This window comes from Orycteropus afer, unplaced genomic scaffold (assembly GCF_000298275.1).
Source record: "Orycteropus afer afer isolate SDZICR_OR568_19922 unplaced genomic scaffold, OryAfe1.0 scaffold00233, whole genome shotgun sequence".
In the NCBI taxonomy this organism is placed as follows: domain Eukaryota; kingdom Metazoa; phylum Chordata; class Mammalia; order Tubulidentata; family Orycteropodidae; genus Orycteropus; species Orycteropus afer.
In genome coordinates this window covers 2,324,517-2,327,289 of record NW_006921820.1, presented here as the reverse complement: position 1 = coordinate 2,327,289, position 2,773 = coordinate 2,324,517, and the positions used below count along the sequence as shown (strand labels likewise).

The window sequence follows — 2,773 nt, the reverse complement described above, 5'->3', positions numbered from 1 at the left end:
TGATAGAGCCTGGTGGAACCACTGAGACTGTGGCCCCTAGCTGCCCTTCAGGTCTGGAATTGAACCCACATCTGTGGCTTCCAGGTAAACAAAAGACAGGCATATGAGTTGAATATGTACCTGAGGTAGATACACTCCTAGGAGAGAACAATCATGGCAGAAAACAGGGCTATTTATGCACAGGAAGACAGCTCAGGGGGCAGGAGTACATGGAGGGATGGACACAGGGAAGTGGTAACTATCAGGAGGAAGTGGGAGGGGAGCTGTTGCTCTGTGGTGAATTGTGGTCAATGTCATGAGACAAAGTGTATGTGAACTGCTGTATGGAAAGTGAACTTGCTCTGTAAATTTTCACCCAAATCACAATTAAAAAAAAAAAAAAAAGGAAGTCAGAGAACTTGGGGGGAAAAAAAAATCTGTGTAACCAAGTCTCCCTTTATCCTACAGTCACATCTGAGCAATAGACAATGGTTTCATTACCTCAAAAGGGAAATCCATGGATAGCACCTTACAAAGGCTCTCAGGTGTACATGGGAAATTCTTGAGTCCCACAAATTTAAACTGAAATATAAATTAGAAGAAAATCATTAGTACACGTTGCTAATGGTTCTACATACTTGAAAGTCTTTATCAAAGAATATAAGTTTTCAATCTCATCCTTCCCTAACCCACTCTCCTCTATCTAACCCCTGAAACATTAGGCCAGAGATTCTTAGTGTTGCTTATACACAAGGTTCTTTTTTGTTTGTTTGAATATTTTGTTTTATTGTTGTTAATACACACAGCAAAAACATAAGCCAATTCAAGTTTCTACATATACAATTCAGTGACATTGATTATATTCTTCAAGTTGGGCACCCATTCTCACCTTCCTTTTAATGAGTTGTTCCTCTCCCATTAATGAAACTTACTGCCCCCAAGGTTCCTATCTTTTGAGTTGATCTTAATCTTTTGAGTTGCTGTTGCCAATGTGATACCATATTACCAAAACAAACGCACTGCCATCAAGCTGCTTGTGACTCATAGTGACAAAGTAGAACTTCCTCATAGGGTTCCCAAGATTGTGAATCTTTAAGGAAGCAGACTGCTTCATCTTTTTCCCACAGAGCAGCTGATGGTTTTAAACTACCAACATTTTGGTTAGCATATGAATGCCTTAGCTACTGTACCACCAGAGTTCTTTAATCCCCTATGGGGAGGCAGGGCAAACCCACTGCCATTGAGGCAATTCCAACTCATTGCAACCCCCATCAGGTTCCTAGGTGGTAAATCCTTATGGAAGGAGATTGCCCTATCTTCTTTCCAGAGTGGCTTGTGGGTTTAGACAGTCAACCTTTCGGTTAGCAGTCAAAAGCCTTAGGTACTGTGCCACCAGAGCTCCTTGATCCCATATAGATAGATCTTAAAAGAGTATAACGTTTAAGGCAGATATTCTTTATTAGCTAAGCTAAACTACTATTTAGTTTTAAGAAGGCTTCAGGAGACACTGTTGGTTTAAGGTTTAAAGATTTTAGGGCATTAATTCCAGGGGTTTATCCATCCTCCATGGTCCCCAAAAGTTTGGATTCCATGAAAATTTAAAATCCTGTTCTGCATTTTCCCCGTTTTGATCAGTATTCTTCTATAGAATCTTTGATCAAAATGTTCAGTAATGGTAGCCAGGCACCATCTAGTTCTGGTCTTATGGCAAAGGAGGCAGTTGTTCATAGAGCAAATTAGCCACGTGTTCCACTTTCTCCTCCTTATACATGACCTTTTAAAAATTATCGACGTCTAGGCTATACCCCAGTGATTCTGACTCAAGTGGCCTGGGGTAAGGCCTAGGTTTTTTTTTTTTTTTAAGCTCTCCAACTGATTTAAAGGAGCCCTGGTGGTACAAGTGTTAAGTGCTCAGCTGTTAACCGTAAGGCTAGCAGTCTGGATCCACCAGCAGCATTATGGGAAAAGAGACCTAGTAATCTGTGCCCATAAAAATTATAGCCTAGGAAACCCTATTGGGGCAGTTCTACTCTGTCCTACAGGATTGCTGTAAGTTGGAATGACACGACAGCATGCAACTGAGAAGCACTGTACTATCACTAGGAGGGTATTGTGTTATTCTCCTGGACCTATGACAGCTGCCCCTAAGGAAGGGCTAGTAAAGCCCTTTCTACACCAGCAAGGATTTTTAGACTAAAACAGTATAGCAAAGTGAATATGGCTACAAACTCAGAATGCTGGGTTTTAAGCCCAACTCTGCCAATCATTTAATCTTTTCCCACAGGGCTGTTGTACAGATTCAATGACATAATACATGTAGAGCACCTAGAACACCATCTTCGAGAAAGCAGCTTCCCATGTTCCCTTTCTTTAATTCACCTGTCCTTCTAGGGCCTAATTGATAACATCACTGAAAATACTGAGTCCATTTATTCTCCAGTAACTGGTTGTTCAACAGTCTTTAAAAAATTTGTAAGCAATCCAAGCAAAGGCCAATCTGCCACTTAGCTAATGAAATGCTCTGAAAATAGCTGTCACATATTTAAATCATTGAGAAGATGGCCAAGACACCTGGGTTATCACCCTGGACTATAGAACCTTGGGTAAGGCAGTTCCTTCTCTGAGTTAATATTCTCATTTATAAAATGAGTAGACTGAATATCTGACAAGGGACTTATCTCTAGAATTTATAGAACACTCCAACCCCTCAATAACAAAAAGACAAACAATCCAATTAAAAAATGGGCAGAAGACATGAATAGACACTTCACCAAGGAGGATATTCAAGCGGCCA

The 2,773-nt window shown here is 40.5% G+C and overlaps 1 protein-coding gene across 1 annotated transcript in view; it reads right to left on the bottom strand.

Annotated features, from left to right (window-relative positions):
* Positions 1-2,773, bottom strand: part of SNUPN (snurportin 1) — a 33,255-nt gene that overhangs the window by 8,145 nt on the left and 22,337 nt on the right. Inside the window, exon 7 of the mRNA XM_007948938.2 lies at positions 481-561. Coding sequence (XP_007947129.1) covers positions 481-561 — 81 coding nt within the window. The remainder of the gene's footprint in view (positions 1-480; positions 562-2,773) is intronic.